The sequence below is a fragment of the Callionymus lyra genome, chromosome 7 (genome assembly GCF_982586985.1).
Source record: "Callionymus lyra chromosome 7, fCalLyr1.hap1.1, whole genome shotgun sequence".
Lineage (NCBI taxonomy): Eukaryota > Metazoa > Chordata > Actinopteri > Syngnathiformes > Callionymidae > Callionymus > Callionymus lyra.
Genome location: NC_141824.1, coordinates 19,704,053 through 19,730,955, shown reverse-complemented (window position 1 = coordinate 19,730,955; position 26,903 = coordinate 19,704,053). Strand labels below are relative to the sequence as shown.

The 26,903-nt window shown below is 39.4% G+C and overlaps 3 protein-coding genes across 3 annotated transcripts; 1 reads left to right on the top strand and 2 right to left on the bottom strand.

Moving 5' to 3' along the window:
* Positions 1–8,144: 8,144 nt before the first annotated feature.
* LOC148075348 (uncharacterized) lies at positions 8,145–12,222 on the bottom strand. The gene is made up of 5 exons (XM_087795599.1): positions 12,094–12,222; positions 10,669–10,852; positions 9,510–9,907; positions 9,224–9,404; positions 8,145–8,359 (listed from the first exon to the last, which is right to left on the bottom strand). Exons 1-5 carry the CDS (start codon positions 12,168–12,170, stop codon positions 8,222–8,224), a joined length of 978 nt encoding a protein of 325 aa, XP_087651725.1. The 5' UTR covers positions 12,171–12,222; the 3' UTR covers positions 8,145–8,221.
* Positions 12,223–12,905: 683 nt separating this feature from the next.
* Positions 12,906–26,676, bottom strand: LOC148075346 (calpain-5-like). Its single transcript, XM_087795185.1, has 13 exons — positions 26,589–26,676; positions 24,642–24,801; positions 22,610–22,741; positions 18,456–18,664; positions 18,198–18,390; positions 17,425–17,618; positions 17,036–17,113; positions 16,768–16,963; positions 16,584–16,706; positions 16,274–16,470; positions 15,263–15,384; positions 14,198–14,334; positions 12,906–14,134 (listed from the first exon to the last, which is right to left on the bottom strand). The coding sequence occupies exons 2-13, from the start codon at positions 24,795–24,797 to the stop codon at positions 13,958–13,960; spliced, it is 1,914 nt and encodes a 637-aa protein (XP_087651311.1). The 5' UTR covers positions 24,798–24,801; positions 26,589–26,676; the 3' UTR covers positions 12,906–13,957.
* Positions 18,690–22,575, top strand: LOC148075347 (olfactory marker protein-like). The gene is made up of 2 exons (XM_087795186.1): positions 18,690–20,121; positions 21,186–22,575. The coding sequence occupies exons 1-2, from the start codon at positions 20,053–20,055 to the stop codon at positions 21,615–21,617; spliced, it is 501 nt and encodes a 166-aa protein (XP_087651312.1). The 5' UTR covers positions 18,690–20,052; the 3' UTR covers positions 21,618–22,575.
* Positions 26,677–26,903: the final 227 nt, after the last annotated feature.

The following is a 26,903-nucleotide window of genomic DNA, read 5'->3' as shown; positions in this document are numbered from 1 at the left end:
TTTTTGCTAATAAAGTTTACTGCTGAACCAAAATTGTGCTTTTTATTTTGAAAGATTTTTCAAAAACTATTTTAAAGAAAACTATTTTAAAAATGTCTTTTTTTTTCAACATTCGTCATTTGTTACAATCCTACTTCTTATTAGATAATATTTACTCTCCTGTGAAATCACGTTATTTCAAGTTAAAGACATTGAACACATCGTAGAAATCAAAATAAATAGGGGGTTTAATAAAGACTTTGAATGCACCACAGCCTGAAAGTCTGTTGGGAAAAGAGGGGCTTTGAAGGCATCATTTCATTTTGCATTTTCAGTGTAAAGAAAAAAAAGCATAAAAATAACTCCCTGAATGCACCACTTTTAATCTGAAATTAAACTCATCAGACATGAACTCTTCAGGTTCCTGAATGCACCACAACAGACAATAATAACGATTTGAAGGGAAAGGGAGACTCTAAAAAACTTCATTGTCATTTTAACTATAGAAGTGACCAACAAAGACATTAAACGCACCATAATGACCTGTAAATGTGAGATTAAAGAAGAACTTGGAATCCTTGTTCAAACTCACACTCCGAGACATCTGATATTGAACACAACACCTACATTTTTAATGATGTCTCACTCTTGACTTCTGCAGGGTTACGGTCCGACAGACATTAAAAGCAGCCCAGCGTCCCCGATTAGGGCCGTAAGACATTGAATGCATCACTCCGAGAAAGGACTCTGCAGCAGTGGACTTTGAACGCACCATTTTCTTTAAAGAGGTTTACTCTGAACACACTATGAGTGGTCGTCAGTGCTGGTGGATTGAGAACAGTGAAATAAAGATAAAGATCTTTATCTCACATCACAAAAGGTCATGGGGTCATCACATTTGTTTTGCTGAGTCATTGTCTGCTTTTAGCAAGTTTTGATGAGTTGACAAAAAAATGAATGACTTCACTAACGTGTGAAGATAAAGAGGTTGCAGTGAAGGCCTCACAGATTTGTGTGTTTGGTGATAAAATGGAACTCCTTGACACCAGAAAAGCTCGTCGACATTCAACCCCGTCGACTTCATGACACACACGCTCAAGCGATTAGTCGCGAGGATCAGATACCTGAGCGCAGGTGAGAACTCGGCATCTCAGTTCAAGAGACGTTTCTGTGACGCTCGGCTTCTATCGTCAGACACGCTTGTCCTTCATCACCTGTCGTTTCATTGAACAAACCTCTTCACCTGTCCGTGTTTCCGTGGCAACCTGCCGGTTTAGGATTTCAAAAGGAAAAAAAAAAACAGCCGTCGTCACACCTCGGATGTCAGCGGCATGAAAGTTTGATGAGGAGGTCGTGGTAAATATGTGACGGGGTCATGTGTCGGGAGGCGATGACGATACTGTAACTAATGACCCGACTGTTGCCCTGAACCACCGTCGGCTTGTTTACGTGACTCATCACTCTGACAAAACTACAGGCGACGTTTGAGGTCTGTAGGACGAGACGGCGGCACTTATATAGTCTCGTATTAATATATATATTCAGCACTTGTTCTTTGTGCCTTCAAGACTGGTCATTACAGCAGGCTTATCCAGTTCCCTTTAAAGGTATGAATTCTAGTCGCTCAAGGTTTAATTCTGACGTCACTGACCGTCAACCAGCAAGTCATTGCTCAACCCCACACATCTGAATGAGTCCTTAAGGGTTGCCAAACAGGAAGTGGTTCCGAAATGACGTCCGAAAATAAACTTTATAAATGTATTGACTAGGGAATAACAGGACAAAGTGCGACCCTTTGACTGCATTTATGAGGCTCTCATGACTCCTGTGAGGAAATGACAACTTTACTGTAATGTAATCAATCTTATAGATTTGACACACATTTCACTTGATAATCTTTCATATTTAATTCATATTAAATAATCATTGCATTGCACCCATTTACTGCAACAACTCAAATTCACAGGCCAAGGTCAAATAAAGCCGATTCCGAAGTCTGTGGGAACATGTTAGAGAACTCACACTGAAAGAAACAACAGGCCAGCAAGTCGCTGGGAACAGATTCTCTCTAGAAGACAACAACCTTTGGTGAATTTCCACGACGACCACGTGCGGAGGCCATCTTAGACGAAGTGTTTACAGTTACTGACCAATCCTACATGTACAATTGGGTCATGTAAATGTATTTCTATTATTCATTACTTGTCTCTAAATGTGACAAGCCAGCTTTCATTTTTTAGGTTTTGCATTCGTCATTTTTGTGAGTATTTATTGGCCCTATAATGGATTATAATTAATTATATATATGGTTTCTTTCTTAATTAAAAAAATGTATAATAATCATCTTTTTTAGCATATTTAGTTTAATTGTATTACCTGTTTTTTTTACTTTTAACAACTTGCTTTGCTTGATCCCCCCCTCAGCCACTGTATATAAATGTGGCCCCTGAGGAAATTGGTTACTATGCAACCTCATTAAAACACCACATCTGAGTGAGTCTGTGACAGGAAGTGGATCAAACTCACAAGCTGCCTGCCTTGAGTTTCTGTACAAGAGGTTGTCCCGGCGCACATATCGCCAACGAAGCCATTATGCAAAGATGAACCATTTATTGATATACAAGAAGTTGTTCGGCCTCAAAAAATGCTGTTACTCAGAAAAGAAAAAGAAAATATCCATTCCACTAATCATTCCAATATGACAAGCTAGACAGGAAGTAACAATCTTTCATCTATTGCTAAACAGGAAGTGGATATGACTCATGAAAATCAAACTGACTTGAATACAGTGTGAACTCGACAGATGTCTTCCACCCCTGGGCAGGAGTTGGTTCAGACTTATCGTCACAAACATCCACGTGAGATTCTGAAATTTAAGTTGAGACAGGAAGTGGTTTCAACTCATATTGTTGGTGATTCACACACATCTAAATGGGTCTTTTTTTTATTAAATGAAGTGGTTTTGACTGATGAAAACACTGCGTTGTAAATTTAACCAGCAAGTCATTGCTCAACCCCACACATCTGAATGAGTACTTAAGGGTTGCCAAACAGGAAGTGGTTCCGAAATGACGTCACAAAAATAAACTTTATAAATGTATTGACTAGGGAATAACAGGACAAAGTGCGACCCTTTGACCCTTTAAGTTGAGACAGGAAGTGGTTCCAACTCATATTGTTGGTAATTCACACACATCTAAATGGGTCTTTTTTTTTTTTTTAATGAAGTGGTTTTGACTCATGAAAACATTGTCAATTTAGAAACACGCACGTGTGTTGGAGTGATAAAAACAATCATAAAGGCGACGCAGGAAGAAGTCCTGAATCAGGAAAAGAATACAGAAAGTTGACTTTATCATCATCGCTGCACTAACTCGAACATTACCGATGACTCGCCGGGTGGATTTAGTGGGAATGTTTGGGGAAGTTCCAACCTCTTCTCCAGGTGGTTCGTGTTCAAAAATTCTTTCTTCCTTTTAAAGATAAGAAACCAAATTTGAAATAGATGAAGTGAGCTTCAGTTCATTTCCTGGCCGGCTCCGTGAGAAATGGTTCAACCGTGACTCGGTTCAGTCGTTTCCCCCGATGAAGACACAAACATCAGTTAAACTTTAAACCAGAAGTTTCCAAGCTTTCGTTTTCTCCCGTGACCCGGAGAAAGTTGTTGAATCACTCCCGCGGACGGACGAGTCGTGGAAGTGTGTCGAGGGAGTCGAAGAACTCCCTGAGACGACGATCGTAAACACAGATGAAGGTCGAAGGTGTGACTTCATGACGAGCTCACGATCGTTCAAATCATTGCGACTATGATTTGAAAAAGTCGGTCGGCTGAGAAAGGTTTTCCTAAATTCCAGACTGAAACTGGATCTTATCGCGCCACGCTCTGCTGGCCCTGGCCAAACACTGGTCACATGACCGATACCGGGGAATGTGGAGAGCAGCGCCTGGCACCTGAGGTCAGAGAGAAACCCCCTCAGCCCCCCCCCCCCCCTGCGGCCCTCCACCACGGAATAACAGAGTCTCTGTTTGATCAGTGGGAACCAAAACCTGCAGCCGAGGTGAAGCCGAGTCTTTCTTCAAGTCACACAACAGTAACACAACTCTTTCAAAAATACTTTCATCAGGGAATGACGTTTAAAGTCGGCCTGGGCTGTTGCTATGACGACCATAGCACTTTCTTATCTCTGCTAGGGGGGTCATGTGATTGTCTGGGCTGATTATAAGTCAAATAACTTGAGAAGTTCTCGAGAATTTTCAAAGAAATCTCCATGAGATCATGATAATGGATCAAATATTTAATGATTTAAAGTTGGTGTGTATGTATTGTGAGGCTGTTATGAGTTCCATCTGGATCCTATAGAGGTTTTGTCATCAAGTATTTTTCATGGACTTGTATATCTTTTGCTTCCACGGCTCATGCATCAAAGGTAGTTCGAAACTAGAGATGGGAAAAAAATATCTTGAGAGCAAACCATATTTTTCAGACTATAAGTTGAACTTAAAATCCTTACATTTTCTCAAAAAGGCTCTGTAGTATTAAACTGTGAGGCTCTGTTATATTGCTCTGTGAGGCTCTGTAGTATTACTCGTTTAGGGTCTGTAATATCACTCTCTCAGACTCTGTAGTATTACTCCGCTAGGCAATTTAGTATTGCTTTGCGAGGCTCTGTATTATTACTCCGTGAGGCTCTATAGCAGTGGTTCTTAACCTGGGTTCGATCGAACCCTAGGGGTTCGGTGAGTCGGTCTCAGGGGTTCGGCAGAGGTCCAGACACACCCGAATTATCATATACATTTGTAATGACACACCTTGCTTGGCCATCACTGGCTGCAGATGATCATGCTACACTGTTTGGCCAATCCGTGCTGCGGTGAATTTAGTGCTCAGTAGTCAAAGTGCGACTGTCTTGGTGTGATTTCTTTGTTCATATTTCAATCCATACTAACTTTGTCGGGTAAAAGAATAAAGTGGTCGGACGAATATGTACAACATGGATTCACATGTATACGGAATGTGATGGGAGTGAGCGTACTATCTGCATGATTTGCAAGCCAAGTTGAGCAACATTTAGTCTCGCACCGGCAAAACTAAAGAAACACTTTAGACGGGGAATACAGAAACATATCATATACATATTTATGTCTTGAATTAAAAAAATAAATCATATTTTATTTTTCACTAAAGAGGGGTTTGGTGAATGCGCATATGAAACTGGTGGGGTTCGGTACCTTCAACAAGGTTAAGAACCACTGCTCTATAGTATTACTCCCCAAAGCTCTGTAGTATTACTCAGCAAGGCTCTGTAGTATTACTCTGTGAGGCTCTGTACTATTACTCCACGAGCAGATGTAGTATTACTCTACAAGGCTCTGTAGTATTACTCCTTGAGTGTCTGTAATATTACTCTGGGAGACTGTAGTATTACTCTGCGAGCATCTGTAATATCACTCCATTTGGCTATGTAGTATTACAAGGTGAGGCTCTGTAGTATTACTCCAAAAGGCCATGTAGTATTACTTTGTGAGGCTCTTTAGTATTACTCCGTGAGGCGCTGTAGTATTACTCCCCAAAGCTTCGTAGTATCACTCTGTAAGGCTCTGTAGTATTACTCCCCAAAGCTTGGTAGTATTACTCCGCAAGGCTATGTAGTATTACTTTACGAGGCTCTGTAGTATTACTTCATGATACTCTGTAGTATTACTCCATGATGCTCTGTAGTATTACTCCCCAAAGCTTCGTAGTATTACTCCGCGATGCTCTGTAGTATTCCTTAAGACTATCAGTCACGCAGTAGAACAATTGGCTAAAAAATACAGTATATTCACATCAAGGAATGTATCAACTTGTGACTGATGTTACAAATGGTTTTGTTATTGATTATTGATTGACTGCTTCTCATCACCTGTAGTAACAATCAATTGAAACAGAGTCAATCATTATAATCAAAATAAGAAACTAAAGTCTGACTCTTCTGACTCTCTGGCTCAGGAACATCCCTCAATCTGACAATAATAGACTAATAAAGAATAGAATAATAATAAAAAAAATGTGTTTGTTTTTATGGCAGACACGGCCGCCATGGAGACTCTGCTGGTTCTGGCTGAGAAGGTCAGGCCAGAACATCTAACTAGGGAAGTGTGAAGTGTTGTGGACGGGCTGTGTTGTTACGGAGGTTCTGCCAGATGATAACACTGGTACCAAGAGAAACCTCCCTGAATTCCACGGTAGTGTGCTGCAGATAAGGTGTTGTTTCAGGAGGAGGTTCACCTCAGGTCAGGACGGGGCCACAGACTCCTTTGGTCGATAATAGATGATGATTTGTCTGCTTCTGATGCTGCTGGTGATACTTAACAGGCAGCATTGCCTGCCCTCTGGTGGGTTCAGAAGGTATTACATAACAGGTCAGAGAAGCTACAAGTGGTAACTGTACCGCCCTCTCGTGGTGAAGCTACATAAACCAATCATAAAACATTTACTTCAACCTTATGGAATTATGATTCAAACGTTAACTCTTTACCCTAACAATGATAGTGGGTTATTTTTTTTAACTTATCTTAACCTTTTTCTATCCTTCCATCTCGATCTATCTCTCTCGTGTTCATTCATGTGATAAATGTTGCATTTTACACTGTTTAATTTAAATATACAGTGGCTTGCTAAAGTATTCGTACCCCTTGAAGTTTTTCACATTTTGTCTCATTACACGCCACAAACATAAATATATCTCATTAGAATCTAATGTGAAAGACCAACACAATTCACAATTCACACAATTGTGAATTACAAAGAAAATGATACATCATTTTAATTTTTTTTCACAAATAAAAAAAAATTGGTACAGGTACAGGAAACATTCTTATATAAAGTATATATATATATCTTATATAAAGTGTGAGTCTTCAGGTAGATCTGCATCCATCAGTGGAGCCAGTAAATATGCTGCGTCGTCGTCCTCGTAGATCAGGGGTGTCAAACTGGTTTTCACCAGGGGCCACATCATCATAATGGCTGCCCTCAAAGGGCCAGATGTAACTTATAAATGTAACTAAATGTAAGCTAATGTATAATAAATGTAACTACTCCTTAATGTTAAATGACTTTGAATTTATTACTTGAGAGGGGGCATAACTACTGTAAAACCAACAATTGTGAGCTGCTAACAACATGTGTGATGTAGCATTTTACAATAAAATAAAAATGGCTGCACACAGCCTTGCATGTGGTGCACTAAATATATTGCTACACATAAAAATAAGTAAAAACTTACAGCTCAAGACTAATAAGTTGCAACTGAAATAAGTCTGACAAGCAACTTTTGCTGTTGATGCACATGTGTCATCACACTTGTCATCTCAAGCAGAGAAAAAATAAATAAATTGCAGGAAAATCAGATTGGTGAGTCTTTATATGTCCCAACAAGAAAGAAAGTCTCAGTTCACAACCAGTTATTGATCACGTTTTTAGGTTCCCCAGCTTATATATTGGCTGTCAATTCTTGTTGATGAGTAGATGCCTGTACACGACAAGTGGATCCCCTCTCCACCATCCATTGGTCATGTTCTGAAAATAACATTATTTTTAGCTGTGGCTTTCGTGAACACATTCTGCTGTGCTTGCAGTTTGCCTTTTAATTCTTCGGCAATTTGTTGTTTTTCTTGATGGGTAAATGTGGCATACTTAGCTCCGTGTTTGGTGTCAAAATGCCGGCGTAGATTGTACTCTTTGACAACCGTCACTGCCTCATAACAAAAAAGACATACAGGCCTTTCTCCTTGAAGCACAAACAAGGTGTTCGCCTTCACACCTTTCTTGAAATAGCCTTCCCTCCGCATCAACTTTTCTCTTCTTGGACATTTTGCGAGGATGTATTTGTATTTCTCAATTCCACCTGTTGGGATTGATTTGGAGACGCTGCAGCCTAGTGTTGCGTCAATCGTGGGAAACATAATACCGGTAGGCATGCATTGTGGGTAAATGTAGGTTTCTTTACAAGCCAGCAGCCAGCAACTTGTGCGACACTTTTTCCTGCTGAAATCGGTCATGTGACAGGGAGCGATTGACAGGCCACGGTGTGTGTGTGTGTGTGTGTGTGTGTGTGTGTGTGTGTGTGTGTGTGTGTGTGTGTGTGTGTGTGTGTGTGTGTGTGTGTGTGTGTGTGTGTGTGTTTGTCTGTTGTGGGATTGGTTTGTCGGACAATTTTTTTTAATTATTTTTTTTATTTTTATTTTTTATGCTCATTGGTCAAGGTAAGGCAGGCGGGCCACATAAAAACACATGGCGGGCCACATTTGGCGCGCGGGCCTCGAGGTTGACACGTATGTCGTGGATGGCCACGGTCTCGCTGTCGTCTGGCGCTCCCACGCTGCTCTGGATGTATGCCTGACAACAACAAAATATAAAGTAATCGTGAGTATATTTGACAGATTCTTCTTCAGATGTAGATTCAGATTTCAGATTTATTTTTAACTCTCTCTTGTGGAAGTACATCAGTGCCATCCATTATTTGGTTACAATTTTTTTTAATTGAATTTAAAAAATGTCTATATTGAAAGGTAAAATGCATTAAATAATTGTTTGTTTTTTTTTTAACTTTTAAATGTTTAAATTACTTTTTGTTGAATTCAATATTTGTATATATTAAACGATTGAATTAATTCAATATTCGTTATATTAAAAGGTTGATTATTTCTTTATTATTATAGTATAATTAAAGGAATTGTAACGTTTTCAAAATTAGTGATGAAAATGTTTTTTTTCTTTTTTCCAATAAGAAAAATGTTAAGAAAAATATATATTCGTAGCCTTTTCAGACCAATTACACAATGTTGTGAGTAATAGTACCAATATTTTTATATTGACTTTAAAAGCCTAAGAATTTTGAAATATTCAATTTTTAAATGTATTAAGAAATTATAGGAATAAGAATCATTATATATCATACTATATATGTAAAAGAAACGTTCATTTATTTTCTAATTTAATAATTTTAAATCAACCTAAGAATGAATGGAATTGAAATAAAAAAAATACATTTAAAACAACATTACATTTAAAAATGAAAAACATCAACATTAGAAATGTTAAATTCAAACACTCGATCTTCCGACGGCACCGATCTACTTCCATTCTGTCGTTACATGAGTTTCAACACTGAAGTATTTGACTTGCTGGTCCGGTTCGACACGCCAGGTGGACCCTCCTCCCCGTCCCTACCTCCCTCTCTACCGCCCCCTGTATACTGACTCGCTCCAGCAGCTGAAGTCGCTCCTGGTTCAGCAGCTGCCTACTCCTCAGCTGGTTCAGCGTCGTCTCCATCCGCAGCATCTTGGCGACGTGTCGTCGATGGCGACGCTTAATCAGCCTGACCGTCCTCTGCAGCCTCAGCACCCGCGACTCACCCCGGTCCAGACTCGGCTTGTGGTAGCTGCGGGAGGAAGACCAGTGTTGAAGATGAATGTTTTCAGCTCAAACCAGTCTCTTAAAAACACAATTTAATTCCAAGTCATCGTTAAAAAGTTGTAAAACTCACCAGTGCTCCTCCAGCAAGGGTTTCAGGTCCGGCGGCTCCAGCGACTCTTTCTCCTCTTTGGTCCTCTGATGCTTGGACACGATTGGCAGCGTGGACGAGATGGGTTCGGGGCTCAGGGCTGAGCACAGCACCACGTCTGGTGAATAGGGGAACAGCAGCGTCTCCTCCCAGGGGAGGACGCTCGATATGGTCTCGATAATCGGCAGAACCGAATCGTCCCTGGTACAGAACTCCGTCTCGGACCCCCCTCGTCTGTGACCGTCCGCCGACTGGATCACCGGTGTCAGCCAGACAGGCGGGTCGAGAGACTGACTCTCCGCTCCGTCGCACACCGACACGCCGGGAGACAAGTGCAGACGTTTGGGATCCTTGGTGTCCTCGTCTGAAGCTTTACGCTTCTGAAAACACATTAGAAAGAAACATTGTTTTCATTAAAACAAACTCTTCCTGTTCGTGTCATACTGTTGTTTCTTTTCTGAGAGATAATGAATAGAAATAAGTCGATATTTCTCTTTAAATTTAACGTGCAACCTGTTCATTTTTTGTGTCGCAGTTAAACTTCCGGACGCTCGATCACACCAGTCGTTAAATCCTCCGCTGCTAAAATGTAGTGACATTGAAATGTTGCGATCACTGAGGACGAGAGGATACAGTCGACGCAAGCAGATTTTAAAGCAGATGTTTGGACATATTTTGGTTTCAAAACAAAATAAAAGTAGAAGTTACGACTTCATCAAAAGTCATGTGGTCTGTAAATTCTGCAACACCAGAGTCAAGTACTCGACAATATTTCAAATATATCCTTGTTTTTTGAGTATCAAAAATATATGCATACTATACGTATCGTGATACATATCGTATCGCAAGATTCTTGCCAATACACAATTGATATTCATAACTGAATTTCTTTCTCAATACATGTTGTGTGACCCTGGGATGTAATTAACAGTGATACTTTGATTCAAACATATATGTTTTATTATTATTTGTTGTACTATATATATTAATAAATAAATGCACACGTTGGTTTTCTGTCAGATTAGCAAACCGTTTTAGACAATAATTTATATTTAACAGTTCCCTTAACTCGTAGAAATGAATGAAATAGAAAATGTGGTTTTATTTAACCAAACTAATCGGGATCTTAACATGAACAAACCTGTAACTTGTTGAAGATTGTTGGCACCGCGTTGCTCTCCAGAGATCTGACCCCCCAATGAACTTTGAAGCAGGAAGGAATGAAATGGTTATGGCAGATGTACTGGTGCCGGGACGGGGTCCAGCCTTCGCAACCCATGTACTTGAGCCACTGCTGGAGCCGGGCCTGGTCCTGAAGGGGAAACCTGGGACAGACAGACAGGATTTAGGGGGACCCCAATGAAATTATAATGAAGCAGATCAACTCGGTTTCAGTTGACGTGATCAGAGTGTTTCACAATAAACCTCGATTACAGTGAAGAATTGTCATGACAGCGACAATAACATAACTTTAGCTTGTTTGCAAAATGAAACATTCATTCTCATCGCTGGCTACACTGACTTTTTAACCATGACAACATCATCTGGACTCGTACTTTAATTCGGAAGCGGAGGCTCAATAGTTCACTGTAAACTATTTTAGGGGGAGTTCGGGGGCAGGAGTGGAGTGAAAGTATCTGGATGTTCTGTTCTATGTTAATCTTTGTATCCTTTGTCTTTGTTGTTTTTCTTTGACCTATGTTCTTTGTCTTTATCTTTAGACTTAGATTGTGTCATCTTGTTCTTTCTCTTTATGATCTTGTTCGTATTTTATTTAGATTGATTTTTTATTTTTCATGAAAAATTGCTGTATTTTTTGTGGCTATTGGAAAAAAAAACAATTTCAATAAAGTTTTACCTTACCTTACCTTAAACAATGCTTTAAAAACGACTTTATTATGGGGATGAATCAGAGCCGACTTAATTATTTGAAATAAAACACTCCCTCTGCAATTTTAACAAAACAATAACAAGAAAATCAACTTTGTCGAATAGTTAAGTTAAAACTTAAAGTTGATTAAAGAATTATAAAGAACTAAAAGTTATTTAAATTGAAATATGTTCATATCTAAAAAATAAGATACGACAAACACTGAATAAAATACATGTCCCGATTATCATGGAACCAACCAATTACTTTTATTTATTTATTATTTATTACTATTTTCATGATATATATTAAATATTACGTCGGCTACACAAAAATAAAAAGGTTTTCCGATTCTGATAACTCTTTGACTTTGATTATTAACATAACAAACATTTCTCTTTTACTTCATCATGATGACTTTTTCTTTGTGTCGTCACTTCCGTGTTTACCAAGGCAGCGATGACATCATCATAAATGTGTAAAGCGAATCGCTGTAAAGTATTTTGTTATACTTTTTTAAAAAGTGATCACATGTTTATATTAAGAAGATAGAGGGTAAAATAAAATCACATCATGTCCCGAGAAAAAAAAAAAAAAAAAACATTGTAAAGTCAAGCGTACTTCGAGTAGTGACGTCGCTTAAAGCTGAATCACACACGAAACTTCTTGACATATTTTAAAGATAAAAAATCTTACTTGTAGAAGTTTCTTCTGTCGATGTCTCGGGAACTGATCCTGCAGTTCGGGGCCGAACAGAACTTGTGCAGTTTCATGATGTGTGTGTGTGAGAGAGACTCACAACAAGGTGAAACTCGTGTTGACCGAGTGTCGTATCTGGACGTCACTGAGGTCAAAAAAATGTGACAGCCAACGAAAGAGTGCTTTCATGAAACGTAACAAAGAAACTTTTTCTTTGTTTTATTCATCAGTTCACACGCATTTAAACGCGATTTTCATAATATTTTGTAATGTAGTACTATTTTAAATTATTATTAAAATATCGCATTTACAAGTATTTTTCAAACTGGTATTTGAATAAGTGTTATTTGGGATGAGTAACTCATATTGCCAAATTTATAAATTATACTTATGTATATTATACGTTTTATATTTTATTTATAATCAGTAATACATCATTTCTCTTTACTTAAACTTTAAATATAGTTTGTTTCACCGCGAATTGGGTTCATTTAACTTTATATTTATTTTAATTTGTTTTAAATGCAAGTAAGTATGTAATTTTTATTTGTATAGCTTTTCCAGATCAGGTTCACAAAGCGCCTAAAGAATCAAAACAATATTCAATAAAGTATATACTTTAAAGGGCAAGATAACACTGATAACACAACAGGAGTTCCAGAAAATCAAGGAAAAGCCTGCACAAATAAAAACGTCTTATGTACTGTTAACTTTCAATAAAAAAAACAGATTAAATACAAAAGTTACAAGAGTTACTAATTTCAACAACAACAACCAGCAAAGAAGTAAAAAAAAAAGCTCTTGAAATGTATTTTTAAACGCAGCTTTATTTACAAAACATTCCAAAGAAAATGTAGAAAGTAAGGTCTTGGTTTATAAAGTTTGTAACACAATGTAAAAAAAAGTTATAATGACATAAAAGTAAAGTAAACTCATCAAGTGTTAAAGGCTGGTTTAACTTTAAGATCGACAATAACATGTTTATCATCATGGTTTATTAATAATAAGTAACTAAGAGCTACATTAAAAGGAACTTTTGTAATTCATCTACCTTCTTAAGTGGTGTTTGTAAAGTACATGTGGTTGATAAAAGAATATAGATATTTGTAAACCATAAAATCAATATTGGTAAACCACCAATCCAAGTGTGATGAGTAAGGATTAGAACAAATGGATGTAAAACTTAAAATGCTAGTCGAGACCCACGGAGATCACAGTGACGATGCATCTTCACAAAGATAAGTGAGGCGTCAAATGAATCACTTTAGTAATAAGGATGGATGATTTGTTTCTTTTGAGACATCTTTACCAAATATTGGTGCCTTTTACAGTATTTCATGATTCAAGGAATCCTGAATCATAGATGTCAACATGACGAATAATTCAATCATCTATAACAATCAGTTTCATTGTAGCTTTTTAAATTCATCACTAACTCAACTCTTTCTTTCATGTCAGAATAACTAGAAAGAACATTAAAAACAATGAATCGAAGGCCTGTAAATCATACTGACATGTTTTGTAGTTCTTTTCTGACTTATATAAAAAAAAGAAAAAAAGGAAGAATATACAATTGAATCTTGTCTGAGTTAATTGTATATTTTACGTTTTTGGCACCTCCCTGCAGTTCCATCATGTAGCGTGGATATTTAGGATAATTAGTTTTCAATTCCTGTCTTAACACTTTGGTCTCGTTGACTTTTGTATATATAAGAGACTCTGGTTGGATCGAAGGTAGAACTTTTTCCTGATCCGTGTGGAAAGAAAACTTCAGATTCAGAGAAACTCCAAACTGTACATCAACAAGCGTCAGAAGTATTCTGTAAACTAAGACTTTGTCTCTTGACTGTAGAGCACGGACTCAGATGTTGGTGAGGATCGAGCTGGTCACTATGACAACGGAGATGGTTCCCGGGAGGTCGTTGTCTCGACGGTTGCCTTTGTCCTTCAGGTGCACCGTCTGGCCGAACTCACCTTGCTCGGCAGGCAGCGTCACCTGACCCAGGAAGGAGTCCTTGACCATGTTGTGGTTGTAGATCTGGAGAGAGAGGAAGTCCAGGTCGTCACTCAAACCTTTTCTTTCCTGGACCGACACACGAACCTCGATGCTGATCGGCTGCTTGGACTTCTTCCGGTAGAAGAGACCTTTGGTGTCGAAGTGTGGACTGCGGGTCGTCTTGTGGACTGTGGACCGTACTTTGTGGCCCTCACAGCGAATGATTACGTACGGATCTGAAGCTGCACAGCGAGTTGGAGATAGTTAGAAGGCAGAACAACCGAGAGCATGTGCAGGAAATAGTGTATGTATGAATGAATGAAATACGCCCTAGACTTATTTAAGGTAGTTGACCCCATAAGACAGACATGGGCTCAAAATATGGCTCCTATTTTAATCTATAATTGTTTTATTTTATTGTTTTAACTCATTCAAGTCATAAAATGTATTTGTTTGAGGATCTTTTTCTCTTTTATCTGTCAATTTTTAGTGAATATTTTTGAAAAAAGTAGGTTTTTGTATAATATTTCTAGAGTAAATGTTTTTTTTAATTAAAACATTACACAATAAAATAGCTTATTAAGTTGTATTTCATAAAAAAATGGAAAACTACACCCTGATTGCATTTGTTCTTTTGGGTTGTATAAGTAAGTAAGTATATAATATAATACATTTTTTTTGTTAAGGATCTATAAATGAATTAATTCGAAAATAAAAAAATATGCAATATACAGTATATTATTATATATAATGTTCTTTTTATTTTATTTTTACATTAAGTTTTCCAATCTAATTAAATCTCCTTTTATTTGTCCCTTCTTTCTTTTGGATTGATGGCCCTTACATCAGTCTTAGTATATAATGTGGCCCCTGAGGGATTCTAACTTTGCCCATCCCTACTAAGAGATCTATCCAGATCTAAGGGGTTAATTTAAAAAACAATTCTAGCTGAAGAAACGTTTGAGGGGTTACCCTTGATTTGAAATGTGCATTTTGAATCAGGTCTTAAACAACAGAATTATAATGAAACTAAAGACTCTGTCTTTACTCTTATTACAGTTGATAATGAGCCCGAGGACAAGAAGCCAAAAGCCTAACCCCCTGAGGGTGTGTCCTAAACCCCCTGATCTGTAAACAAATGTTTGTTCTTTTTAAGCTAACACAACGTACCTCCATCCGAGTCCTGTCCCGCGAGTCCGTTAGCTTCCACGACGTGGACTTGAGTGACCAGGGAGGGGTAACCACAGACTCCAGACCAGCAGGTTTGGGGGGGCTCGTCCAGGGTCAGCTCGCTAGAGAGGACGGTGAGAATTAGAGAAGGTTTGGAACAGTTTGGGAGGAGCTTACAAGATAATAATATTATACTGTGGACGTCTCCCAGGGGTTCACAACAAAATCTACAATTTAAAAAATATGTATTTAGTTTTAAGTTTTTTACACAATGAAGTAAACACGATTAGCTTAGACTTCTGTTGAGCCAACTACTATTCTGTACACATCACTATCATGGAAGGAATCATAAATCAATGTTTAAAGCGACAAAGAATACACTTCAAGAGGTGAATATAAGTGTATGACACTAACAAGTAATTTGTTTAAAATTAATTGATTCATTCATGAGCTTTATTTGTATATAAAGATAACTTAAGTAACACTGTATGTTGTACCAAAATATTAAGCATCATTGCTGTCATAAAACAAACACTGTGGCTTCATAAAAATTATTTTCTAAAGACCATAATTGAAGTAAAATGTATACTTAAAACAAATATATATCTATTATATAATTATATAATATTTCATTTAATTTGAATTTCAAGTATTGCAATTGTGTATAAAAAAAAAATCAATCCATTTGACTAATACTCGCATATTAAAGCTAATAGTTTAATAAAAAACATCACTAAACATACAAATAATGTTTTTTATTCCATTTATTAAAATACCTGGATAATGCTTGTATCATAGACGTTACAGATGATACATTTATGTAGAATTGACTTTCAAATGTTAATAAACATTTTATTCTGTTTTAATTATTTCTGTTAGTAGATCAATCAAGTAGTTCATGTAAGTTTTATGTTTGATTTCTCATGGATTGATTGCTTTGGCCTCGTGTTTTGCACATGCGCAGCACTGTAGTCTGCTGAGATCCGGTGCTGAATGTTTCGTTTGACGAACCTGCAGTCGGAGGGAACATCAGTGAAGATGCGCAGCAGGAAGTCTCCCTCCAGCCCGGGTTCAAAGGTCGTGGGGATGATGACGTAGCGACCCTCCTTCAGGTCGATCCGCACGAAGACAGACCTGGAGTTGATGTAGGCGCTGCCGCCGACTTTCTGCTGCTTCACGTGCATTCGATAGGTGCGGTTCAACTCCACCTGCACACACGTGCATGTACACACACACAAACACAAACACACACACACACACAATGGTAACATCAGGTACAGCACTGTCACACACAAGTCAACACAAAAACAAACGCACATACCTTGTGTATATCAAAGCCGATGGGCAGGTTCTGGCCCTGGCCACCCTTCAGTGAGGCCCTGCGGTCCCTCTGCTGCAGACAGATCAGCACCTCGTCTTCAGGCTTCTTCACGTCGAACACGTACTGCGACACACGGACCTCTTTAGTCGCACAAACCTCTCTGACTACCGCAAAGAAATGGCACCTGTGGGTTCTGCACAAAGCTGTGCTGGTTGTTGGTGCAGCCTCCGGCCCGGTTGAGCAGCGGGTCGTCGTGTCGGCGCCAGACGCCGCGGATCACCGTCTCCTCCCAGGTCTTGTGCAGACTCAGGTAGGACGTGTTGATGAGACGACACAGGATCAAGTCGGTGAAGTTGTTGATGAAGTCGTCGAACGTCATCCTGCAGGGGGGACGAAAGGGGTGAGTGGATGCGGGATCCTCGTGTGACCACCAGAGGCACTGTTGGACTCACCAGAACTCGCCGTCGTCTCGCACGGTCACGCCGATTTTCTCTCTCTCACTCTTGCTCACCTTCTTCCACTCTTCTGAGCTGGAGGAAGAGGAACATTTAGATGATCTTGTTTTACACTGGTCCCTTTGTTTATGTTGGGTATTAAGTTCTTAAGACCCGGGGCCTTGAACAAAATCTGGAGAGTAGTAAACATTATATTTTTCACTTGAATTATAAATTCAACATTGCATTAAGATGCCTTTCCTCTCACCAACCCTATCAGTTAAAGTGACCTGAACAGCTCCCATAATGCTTTGCCGCCCAGCCAACAAACAACAGCTTTTAATCCCTTTTGACATAGCAACATAGCTAATAAAAACATCTTTGTGGGTTTCTGGATAAAGTCTTACTTGTCGCTCCAAGGTCCGTTCCACTCGCGCTGGCCCCAGGGATTCCTCATGCGGATCATGGTGAGTTTGTCGGACCTGAAGTAAGCCAGCAGGCCGTGGCCCAGTCGCACCCGGCGCACGTCGGTCACTGCGTAAGCGTGACCTTTGACCAGACCGCAATCAAGTCGGGCCTCCATGTCGGCAGCGGTTTTCGCCTGGAGACATACGATACGCGTCACAATACAGGGGCAATGATACGATATATTGCAATACTTTAAGAACAAGAATATATTTGTAGTATTGTCGAGTACTTGACTTGACTGGACATGACTGGTGTTGACATGACTCTTGACTAAGTCTTGACTGCTTTTATTTGTTTTGAAACCAAAATATGTCCAAACATCAACTTTAAAAGTGGCTGGAGTTGACAGTATCCTCTCATCCTCAGTCAACGCCATGATCTCACATGATTTCATTGCTCCTTTAACTAAGGAGGTTGTAATGACTGCTGCCATCTAGCGACCAAAATTCTAATTGCAACACAAAAATAAACAAAACGCTTTGAATATTTTGCAAGTAAGTCGTAAATAAATAAAAATAATCGTACTATTTTATTTTATATACAATTTATTACAACATAAACCATACAATAACTATAATAAAATATGATGAGAAAAAATAATAATAATAATTAGAGTTAAAACAGTGCATTAATGGCGATTCAGTATTGATAGTGAAAAATATTGCCATATTTACGATGTTATCTTAGACCCATACTGGGCACATGACCTCACCTGGATCGAGCAGCTGATCAGACCCCCTCGGTTGTGGACTTTAAGGACTCTCTCGAAAAGCTCATTCCGTTTGTCTTCATCCTCCTTCACGTCGCTCTCCACCAGGCTCATGGGCTCCGACACACCGCCGGTGAAGTCCACCAGCGCGTCTGCCGTGTTCCCTCCGTCCAGGGCCTCGTAGCAGCCGCACATCCTGGAGAGAAAAATAAGCTGGTGAGACGAATCATGGGCGTCAAAGTCTCCAACGGAATAACTTACTTGGCGTAGGCCTTCTCGACCAGCGCGCTCCAGAACTCGTTGCTGTCATTGGAGTGGCAGTAGATCAGATCTCCGTTGGCGGTGGGCAGCCGGTCGTCGATCACCACGTCCACCCAGTCGCCGAAACGCCAGAAGCGGAAATGGAAGATACCGGCGTACGCCTCCGGTTTCTCACCGTCCCACTCCTGATCCTTCCAGTCGGGGATCACCTGAGAATGAAGGCACATGTTGTGACGAACGTCCAAACTAAAGAAGCATTTTCAATCAAAGATCGACGCAGTATTTTCAATAAAAGGTACAGTATATTTCAAAAAGAATCCACAAATGAAATACTTTAATTTATTTATCACATAAAATCCAAATAATAAAAATTTGAAACATACGTTCTAAAATAAATGTTGTTTTAAGTTATATTTAGTATAACAACAATAATGATAGTCATGATCCTCGTTCATTTTGTCTTAGTTTGTTTCCTATTTTGTTAGTCGGAGGCTGGTGTGCACAGCTGAGCTGATCAGTTCTACTAAAGGAGCTCCAAAGCAGGAAGAGATCGCCACTTTATTGCATATACCGTCCAGGATACTGGGATTGTTTCTTACATTTGTCAGCGTTTTCTGTTGAAGTAAGATTTATTCTTTTTTTTGGACTAGTTGGAGCCTGTTTTGGATTTATCCTTTGTAGATTTTATCTATTAAAGATGGTAACTTTTGGATACTGTTTCTGCTTTTGGGTCCTCTGACCCTACATCTGTGCCAGTAAAAACGTTGTTTTTTTTTTTAAATCAATAGGTTTTATACTTTCATTTGGACTGCATGAGGCCTTGAAATGAAAAAAAAAAAGAAGGTACATTTCATTTTCATTTCCAAATTAATTCTCTCCAACACTGATCTTCTTACCTTTTCCCAAAGTTTTTTTTTTTCAAACTGATAAATAATCTATTAAACACAAACGGTAAAATGCTTATTTACTCTCATATGAACGGATCGTAAGTGAAACTTTCTTTAACCCAGCAGCCAAGAACTTCCGCGTCAGCGACCCCCCAGAGAGACTCGCATTATAGCATCCGACCTCCGAGGCCTGAACCCGAAGACGTCACCTGTTGAAGCGAGCGTGTCAACCACCCACATCCTGACGAGAGGTCCCTGCTGACAACACGCTCGCACCAGAACCTGGAGAGTTCAGTGAGGGATATAAATACAGACTGATCCATTGAGTCAAGACGAGTTCCGTCCCCGGAGACTCCCCGAGTTTCCTCTCGCACGTCATCGGAGTGTCTGTTGCCGGGCAACACGATGCATCCCAGCTCCCTCAGCTGAACTCAGGTAAATTTGTTTTGGCAAATATATATCAGAATTTTGTACGGTTGAGTGTTTTAGCTCCGACTAGTCCTGATCACGCCAAGAAATTCAAACCACCAACGGTGTTAATGTTGATTTAAAAAAAGATATACATGTAGAGCAGCCTGATGGGAGAGGGCGTGGAGTCAGGAGGGGAGGGGGGGCAGAGTGGGGCGTGTGTCATGGAAATAGTTGGAGATGCATCGCGGTAGAAGGTCACTCTTCACTCTGGCATCAGAACCGGGACGAGAACCTGCAACATGGACCGGGCCAGCGCTCCTCCTGACACCACGGTACTGGAGTTTAAAGAGGACAACCCGCTGACGGAGGTTTGTATATCTTTCAAACTATTTTCAAAGAGATTTATCTGCAGATAAACAAGTTTCACTGTTATTCCATAAGTAGATGTTTCACATAGTGGGCAACAAAAAGTAGCTTAATGTCAGTTGCAAATAAATTCATTTTATAAATATACTGTAAAATCATGTTGTTTGCCATGTTTATATTCAAGTTTAGTTTTAGTTTCCATTAACTTCACACTATGATTTTATTTCTGTCTATTCTGTATTTTGAAATGAAAGTCAAACAGAAGCCATGTTTTTCTTGTCTTGGTAAATGTTTTCATTGGGAAATGAATCCTTATAGCAAAAAAAAAAAATCAGTTTTCAAGCAGTAAACATGAATGACCAGAATTGAATAATACACTAGCGACGGAACAAACCTCTGCCCAGGAGCTCATCACAAATTGCGTTATAATAACACAACATAAAATGTAATCAATAACTTGCATGATTCAAGAATTGTAGAGGATTGTGACGCTTCCTGATCGAGAATTTAAAAAAAAAATGAAAACAATAAAAATTTGATTATTCTAGATTTTGGGGAATTTAAAAATGGCTCACGGTTATCAGATTAAATTTGATTTATCAAAGTCATTTGCTATTTTTTTTAACCAGATTTGACAAAGCAGGAGTGAATAAAGAATCCTTCATTTTTTTCTTGAAACCAGACTGATCACATCAAAAAATGTAATCATCCAATATTTTTTTCCATTATCAACAGTTCTTTGAATCATATTTCATTGTTTAGTTGTTTTTCTAGCAGAAAACCACATAACCTTCTTCGCAGAGGTAACGCATACAAAGTACTTCAACCTAACTAACATTATTTCGTTGAAATACACAATAAAAACCCATTTAGTCTGGTTGGGAACCAGTTATGGGTCTAATGCTGACCAGCGTGGCTAAAGATCGAAAAGAAAACACCCAAACCAACCATCAGAATCAATCAGGAGTCAATAAGTCCTGAGGGTCTTCTAACCCGATGACCTCCCGATCGTTGGCTTCACCAGGATCTCTACAGGCTTTGTGATTAACCAAAGTCTTCTCTGCAGATGATGCGTCTCCGGGTGTCGTCTCTGCAGAAGTCTGGTCAGAAGCGTCAGGAAGGCGAGCGTCTGCTGCTCCCTCACGAGGCGGTCTATCGCCTGGACTTTCACAGCCCGGACCTGAGCTTCTCCCGCTGGCGCTTCTCTCTCCAGGGCCACGGCAGGGTCACCATCACGGGGATCTCCCAACACTGGACCCCCGACCTCACCCACCTGATGACCCGCCAGCTGCTGGAACCCATCGGAACCTTTTGGCGAAACGCAGACGATCCCGAGGATTCGCAGCTGAAATGTCTGGAGGCGGACATGCAGGAGTTCGGAGAGAGGATCGCCGAGCTGGCCAAAGTCCGGAAAGTCATGTACTTCCTGTTTGCCTGCAAGGACGGAGCCAAGGCGGCCGACCTCAGCTGCTCAGTGGAGTTCACCCCCGAAAAATGACTTTTACAAATCACTGTCACCCCAACGTTGCTGGTCATCAAACCCCGAAAGTTTCTCTCCATCACTGATAGTCTGTTCAAACCCGTCATTTTGTGTAAATATCCACATCAACTAAATAAAATACTGACCTTTGCAGTGGAATTATTTTTCAACGTTTCATATAAAGACTTAATGAGGAGCAGGCTGGTAAAGGTCAGTAGGTCAAAGTCGTGTCTATATCAAACCTGCCACATCATCAGTAGACATGATGGTTGAAGCCATTTTTACTGTGACTACATAATAAAGAACTATAGATGAATTGGAGACTTGTAAAATATATTATATAGGTATTTTAATATATAGGTTAAAGATTATCAATGTAAATAATTTAATATTTAAAAAAGTTAAAAGTGAATCATCCTGAAAACCTTTAAACGTTTTAACCATCACAGCAGTAGCATCAATGTGTATTTTCAATTTTGAAGTCCCGCCTCGAATCATCAAATCTGGCCATTAATGTCTTGAAAAACCTTGTTTTGTTGTTTTTTTTAAAATAGCGAGTATTTGACAGTCTGGACGATAAGACAGACACTCAGAGTAGAACCACATTCACACAGGAAGGAAGTTTGGCAGTTCGTAATGGAAGTATGAAGTTTAAATTGGAGAAACATTAGAAGCAAAACTAACTGTAATCTGTGTTTGGCAATGTCATGTGATACTACAACTATAGCCAGAGTGGCAGCAGAAAGTTGCACTCAGGACCCAGAGCAGAAAATGAGATGGTGCTGTGGTTGTGTGACAAGAAAGAAAATCAATCCTCCTCTCTAACCATCGACTGATCGTTGCATTTGCAGATCGAGGCTGATGGTCACGACCTCATTTGATCCAGACGAGCCCGGAGCCCAATTTGCACTCTAGTTTGGATCAGACAGATCCAAGCTCCTGCTCCTGTTTGACCCGCTTTCTTTGGTTCAACTTTCACTTCCTCACAGTGTAAAACTGGCAACACTCACCTTCTGCCACAGCAGCTCTCTGGACGCCAGGCTGGAGCAGGCGGCGACGAACCAGCAGTTTCCTAGCTGACCCTGGTGAAGGTCATGGGCACTGATGCCGTCCACGAACAGGTGAGGGTCGCCGCTCAGCTCCTGGGGGGCGGTAAAGTCTGGTTAGTGAAGGGGGCGCCGGAGAACATGACGACTCACGCGAGTATTTAAAAAAAAAGGGAAAGTGAAACAATAACAGGAAGTAGTTTAACAAGCACTTGAATAAAGACAGGAAGTAACTTGGCAAATAATAAAAGATGAGGGGGAAAAAAAACACCTGGAACGACAGGAAATGAGAAACACAGAAGTAGTTTGACTTAACAAAAGATATTTTGTGTTCGTTCTGATACGATCAGTTTTATAGTTGACTATAGATAAAGAATGAGGAAAGACGTTGTGAGATTGAGGATCACGTAAAATGACATGACAAAGCCAGATATGGCCTCCAGGACACGAGTCAGTCATCATTCACATTCAGCACTACTAGAGTCCCGGTGGTCACGCGACGCCACAAGCCTGGTGGGCAGCAAACGGTCGACCACCGCGAGTAAATGTGGACTCCCTGTGATTACAAGGATGTTTGAAAAAACCAACCACAGCAGTGAGAGGTGGAGGCCCCGGGTGGGACGCAGATGACAGAGCTTGTGAATCCAGAATAGCTCAAAAGGGAACCAACAGCAGGAATAAGTTTGAGTTTTATCTTTGAGATGTTACATTTAACCACCACATTTTCCTTGTTCTATAAACAAAAGATGAATTTAAAATATATATTTGTAATATACCAAAATAATCAACTTGCCTCGTTTTTTTAAATATCTTTCATTATTTTGCAAAACATAATCCAATTGCAAATAAAAAATAAGACGTTTAGTAAGTTGCAGAAGAAAGAAAAACCTTTTTTGTGAACTTCTGTAAGACTTTGTTGTTAGACTTGTAAGCGATAATAAGGTTTGACCTCTTTTAAAAAACGATTTAAACGTTGTTCATGTTTGTCTTTGTGATTGTTGCCTTTTTAGATTTTTAGGTTGTCTGACGTCTTTTATAGTTACTTTGTTTTTTAAACTCAACCCAGACAAAAAGTTTCATATTTTTCTCTGAAGTTCAAAAACTCTTATCTACACAGTCGTCTTACTCATTTTAGTTTGTAACAAATTAGTTGTAAAATAAAGGGAGGTGAAGAAGAGAGTGCAGACAGGTGCATCAACAGTGAAATAAGAACAGAAATTAGTGTTTTCAGAAGGACATGTTGAGAAGTTAAGAGACACAGACGAAGGTAAAGTGAGAAGAAAATCATGGATTCCTGACTCTTATCGAGGAAAATTCCTCAAATGATAGAGAAGATCAGATATTAAAGACAAACTCCTTATCTCCGTCAGTTAGTGTTCGGAAAGAAAAACACTTCCAACTCGAGCTTTTTTGCACAAAAGTAAAACCTCAAACTTTGCTCTCGCTGACCGATCCATAATAGTGATCGACGGGAGTGCCCATGACTTCCTGTTTAATTATTCATCTGCGGGGAAGTTGACCATCATCGTAAAAGGAGGTGAGCATGATCTGAACGGTTTCACTGGATGAGACGTTTACAGAATCTTCTCCAAGATTTTTATGAAAACACACAAAAGTAGATCATTCCTCCTCGATGGGAGTCTTTAAAGTCAATTCATTTCTGTGACTCTATTAGCTCAGCAGATTTGACACGCTAGCAAAACAAATTTGCTCTCGGCGGACACACCCACCAGACGATTGTTCGCTTTAAGACCCACAGACGGGGGAACACCTTGAAAACATACACAACACGGATGTATCTTACGACCTGTACCTTGGACTTATAGTCCGGGTGTCGGACCTTCCTTGAATTAAAGGTGAGAGACTAGAGTTTTTTAACCTTCAGCTTTAATTGGACATACAGGTCCAGGTATTCAACATTTAAAATACTGAATGACCTCAAAACCCAGAACAATGTTTTGAAAAGACCTTCCTACTCCAAAGTGTTGATTCTTACCTTCGGTCTCTTCCAGGTGACATGACCGATGCGGTTATTCTGGTAGAAGAGGGACTGGTCGGCGGCGGGGAACAGAGGGTCCTCGAACAGACGTCCACTCTGCTGGGACTGCCGCTGCAGCGCCGAGAAGGACTGACCCTCGTACGGCACCACCATCCTTCTGCACACAACATCAGACGCACATCACGGATCCACTTGGTCGAGATTTAAACCGAAACACAAACACTAGATTGAGAAACCCCGGAGTCACGTGACAGGATGACGAACAGGAACGAGTGTGGTCTGGTTTCTCCGTGGATCAGCAGCCGAGTAAACATGAGATAAAAGTGTGTGTGTGTGTGTGTTTCTGTGTGTTTATTTTGAGCCTCAGTGGCTACTGATACTTACTAGCACCACATAGCATGGTTTAGCTCTCGGGTCAGTGACTAGGGTCAGGAGGATCATGGGAAATTAGCCAGTTGAAGCGTTAAAAAAAATCTATTTAGCTGTATACAAATGAAAAACATGTCAGTACGGCAGTTGTGTTTTGTGAAACTAGCGTTTATGAATTCATAAACAAACCCAAACAACAAACGCATCTCAGTCCCTGTGACTCAACAAACGCGAGTCGCTTCGGTCTAAACTAATACTAATGTGTTTAGTTTCTTCAATAACGTGGCTGTCCATCAATGTTTATTCTATTCTTAGCAGTACTAATAATTTTAGGTTTAATGTTTGAAAATTTACAAGAAAAAAAATATCAGGTTAATGAGTTAAACATGTTTCATGAAAAATACATGATGTCTTTTGATTTTTTAAAACTATGAACTGGAAATGATCACTTCCCTAATCTGCTCCTCTATGTGTTTCTTTGAAAATAAAATTCTTCTTTTGTTATACTTTGCTGCATTTATTTAACAACATATGGATTGTTTATAAAATGCTTAACATATTGAATACTTGTTTATCATCTTTACAGTTTTTACTGCTTCAGAAGTAAATTGAGTTGCCGTCTCTTCCAGGTTATTCTGCTCTTCATGGGTGTGTTTTTGTCTCTGAAACGTTCAAAAGCCTGCAGAGGTACCCCCCGCTGTGGTCTTCAGAGGAACATGGGTGTGGCGTCATGTGGTTCCGTGTGGTCACCAGTGAACACACCGCCTCAGACTGCTGTGTGGTTCAGATGTTCTACTTCCCGGTCTGGTGAACAAGTGGTCCCAACGATTAAAAATCTATGACAAACTATATATTTGTTTTACCTGATAATGCTGCTATATAAGAAAAGGAGGGTTGTAATGTTAACTTCAAAGTAAAAGCCTGGTAAACAAGCAAATGGGAAGTGTTTTCTAATGCAAATCGTTTTCTGAAGAAAATGCTATACTGAGATAATCTGAATACAAAACGCAGCTTCCATTTTAGGAAACATTTTAAGTTAATCATTTCGTTTTATTAGTATAGTTTTCTTGGTGATCAGCTCCAAAAATGTACTTTTATACATTGTTGTGTGACTTAATCTCTTGTATTTCAGTGTAGCATTCTTCCCTTATCATGGTTTTTGTTTACTGCAAATTGCCATTTCAGGAGTATATATTCTATCTTTAAATTAACTTTTCTTTCATACACATTTAAATCACGTTTACGGCGTCATTTTAAGTTCAGTTTACGAACTTTATTTTTGAAAGCGTACCGGAAGTGGGGGTGTGAACGCTAGCTAAAGTAAAGATGTTCGTATCATGGAAAGACGATAAACATCACTTATCTCTTTTTCAAATACACATATATCATCATTGCTTTTGCAAACTAATCCACCTTAAAAATGTTTTATCACAAGTTTACAAGCATTTTTAACTTTAAAGTAAAACAATCTTTCAGCCTCGCAGCGATTTCGTTAAATGACGTTTGGTAGGATTTATCGTGACAGAAAAGTTTGTTGTGTGTGTTTTTGTTTGAGTAAAGAGATATAAAGTTTACCTGAGGGTGTGTTGACAGCAGCGTGTAGGAGGAAAGTGCTGCTTGATGCTGCGGAATCTTCAGATCTTTCCTCCTTCTGTTTTTAAGGCGGAGGGCGAAGAGATTATGGTGGTGCGTTCAAGTGCAGCACGGAAATACGCGCGAAACTACTGGAGCTCTAAATGTAACATTTTCGAATCTTTGAATCTAAAAATGAGGTGTCAGGATGACTAGTGAGGGGGTCTAGAAGTTGCTCTTGGTATCTCTGCCTGTCACTAAAATAATCCTTGTTCCTTCAACATCCAACCCGGATTTCAGTAGTTTTAACAGGAATAA